Source organism: Mirounga angustirostris, unplaced genomic scaffold (genome assembly GCF_029215605.1).
Source record: "Mirounga angustirostris isolate CCGP_5_RB_7025 unplaced genomic scaffold, mMirAng1.0.hap1 SCAF_13, whole genome shotgun sequence".
In the NCBI taxonomy this organism is placed as follows: domain Eukaryota; kingdom Metazoa; phylum Chordata; class Mammalia; order Carnivora; family Phocidae; genus Mirounga; species Mirounga angustirostris.
This window is the reverse complement of record NW_026991721.1, coordinates 1234039-1236047: the sequence shown is the minus strand read 5'-3', so window position 1 is coordinate 1236047 and position 2009 is coordinate 1234039. Positions and strand designations below refer to the sequence as shown.

Sequence of the window (2009 nt, the reverse complement as noted above, 5' to 3'; positions counted from 1 at the left end):
TCAACCCACCAGAACCATGAGCTGCTGTGGCTGTTCCGGAGGCTGCGGCTCCGGCTGTGGGGGCTGTGGCTCCGGCTGCTGTGTGCCCGTCTGCTGCTGTGTGCCAGCCTGCACCTGCTCCAGCTGTGGCTCCTGTGGGGTCTCCAAGGGGGGCTGTGGCTCCTGTGGAGGCTCCAAGGGGGGCTGCGGCTCCGGCTGTGGGGGCCGTGGCTCCGGCTGCTGTGTGCCCGTCTGCTGCTGTGTGCCAGCCTGCACCTGCTCCAGCTGTGGCTCCTGTGGGGTCTCCAAGGGGGGCTGTGGCTCCTGTGGGGTCTCCAAGGGGGGCTGTGGCTCCTGTGGGGTCTCCAAGGGGGGCTGTGGCTCCTTTGGGGTCTCCAAGGGGGGCTGTGGCTCCTGTGGGGTCTCCAAGGGGGGCTGTGGCTCCTGTGGGGTCTCCAAGGGGGGCTGCGGCTCTGGCTGTGGGGGCCATGGCTCTGGCTGCTGTGTGCCCGTCTGCTGCTGTGTGCCAGCCTGCACCTGCTCCAGCTGTGGCTCCTGTGGGGTCTCCAAGGGGGGCTGTGGCTCCTGTGGGGTCTCCAAGGGGGGCTGTGGCTCCTGTGGGGGCTCCAAGGGGGGCTGTGGCTCCTGTGGAGGCTCCAAGGGGGGCTGCGGCTCCGGCTGTGGGGGCCGTGGCTCCGGCTGCTGTGTGCCCGTCTGCTGCTGTGTGCCAGCCTGCACCTGCTCCAGCTGTGGCTCCTGTGGGGTCTCCAAGGGGGGCTGTGGCTCCTGTGGGGTCTCCAAGGGGGGCTGTGGCTCCTGTGGGGGCTCCAAGGGGGGCTGTGGCTCCTGTGGAGGCTCCAAGGGGGGCTGCGGCTCCGGCTGTGGGGGCCGTGGCTCCGGCTGCTGTGTGCCCGTCTGCTGCTGTGTGCCAGCCTGCACCTGCTCCAGCTGTGGCTCCTGTGGGGTCTCCAAGGGGGGCTGTGGCTCCTGTGGGGTCTCCAAGGGGGGCTGTGGCTCCTGTGGGGGCTCCAAGGGGGGCTGTGGCTCCTGTGGAGGCTCCAAGGGGGGCTGCGGCTCCGGCTGTGGGGGCCGTGGCTCCGGCTGCTGTGTGCCCGTCTGCTGCTGTGTGCCCGCCTGCACCTGCTCCAGCTGTGGCTCCTGTGGGGTCTCCAAGGGGGGCTGCGGCTCTTGTGGGGTCTCCAAGGGGGGCTGTGGCTCCTGTGGGGGCTCCAAGGGGGGCTGTGGCTCATGTGGCTCCTGTGGCTGCTCCCAGTCCAGCTGCTGCAAACCCTGCTGCTGTTCTTCAGGCTGTGGGTCATCCTGCTCCCAGTCCAGCTGCTGCGTCCCAGTTTGCTGCCAGCACAAGATCTGATTTTCCATTGTCACAGGGACTCTTACCAAAGCCAGGGCCATCCCTGATCAGGAGTCATGGGTTCCAGCACAGCCATCATCTGCCTTTTCCCTGAACCCCTGATCCAGACTCTCCTCCAGCCCAGCACCCTGTGGTGCACCCTCCTCCCTTTCCCACCATGACCATTGCTCTTTGATCTCCTGCCAAGGAATATAGTGGGCACTTGTATCCAAGAATGACTTCCAAGATCCCCACCCCCCAGCACCTGGAGACTGTCCCCAGCCACCTGCAAAAATGGCCCATCCCAAGCCCTGCCTGCCTGGTACCTTCTGCGGTGAGAACATCTGAGCAGGGCAACACAGGGCTTCCTCAGCTCTGCTCACTCTGCAGTCACTAATTTCTCAGATATCTGTCCTTGAAGCATCTAATAAAGCCATTGCCCCAGAACCCCATTGCTGTGTTGATGTATTTATCTGTTTCCATCTCTCCGGTGGGAGGGAGGGGATGTGAACTGGAATAACACCTGCATCCATGCTCAGTTCCTGGACCTGCTCACAGGCCACCTGTCCTAGGCTCCCAGAGTGCCTTTGGCAAACGCTGATCTGCTTCCCATCTGCAAATACTCGGTGTGTTTCCTACAGCCAGCTAACTGAGGAACCTTGAGCAAATCATTATTCCT

At 64.2% G+C, this 2009-nt stretch overlaps 1 protein-coding gene across 1 annotated transcript; it reads right to left on the bottom strand.

Moving 5' to 3' along the window:
• LOC135362316 (uncharacterized) lies at positions 1 to 1359 on the bottom strand. The gene is made up of 2 exons (XM_064576423.1): positions 517 to 1359; positions 1 to 303 (listed from the first exon to the last, which is right to left on the bottom strand). Exons 1-2 carry the CDS (start codon positions 1357 to 1359, stop codon positions 1 to 3), a joined length of 1146 nt encoding a protein of 381 aa, XP_064432493.1.
• Positions 1360 to 2009: the final 650 nt, after the last annotated feature.

Coding starts and splice junctions, on each gene's coding strand:
- LOC135362316 (XM_064576423.1), bottom strand. CDS start 1,359: ATGGAAAATCAGATCTTGTGCTGGCAGCAAACTGGGACGCAGCAGCTG. Junction 304..516: donor AGGAGCCACAGCTGGAGCAG/GTGCAGGCTGGC, acceptor GAGACCCCACAG/GAGCCACAGCCCCCCTTGGA.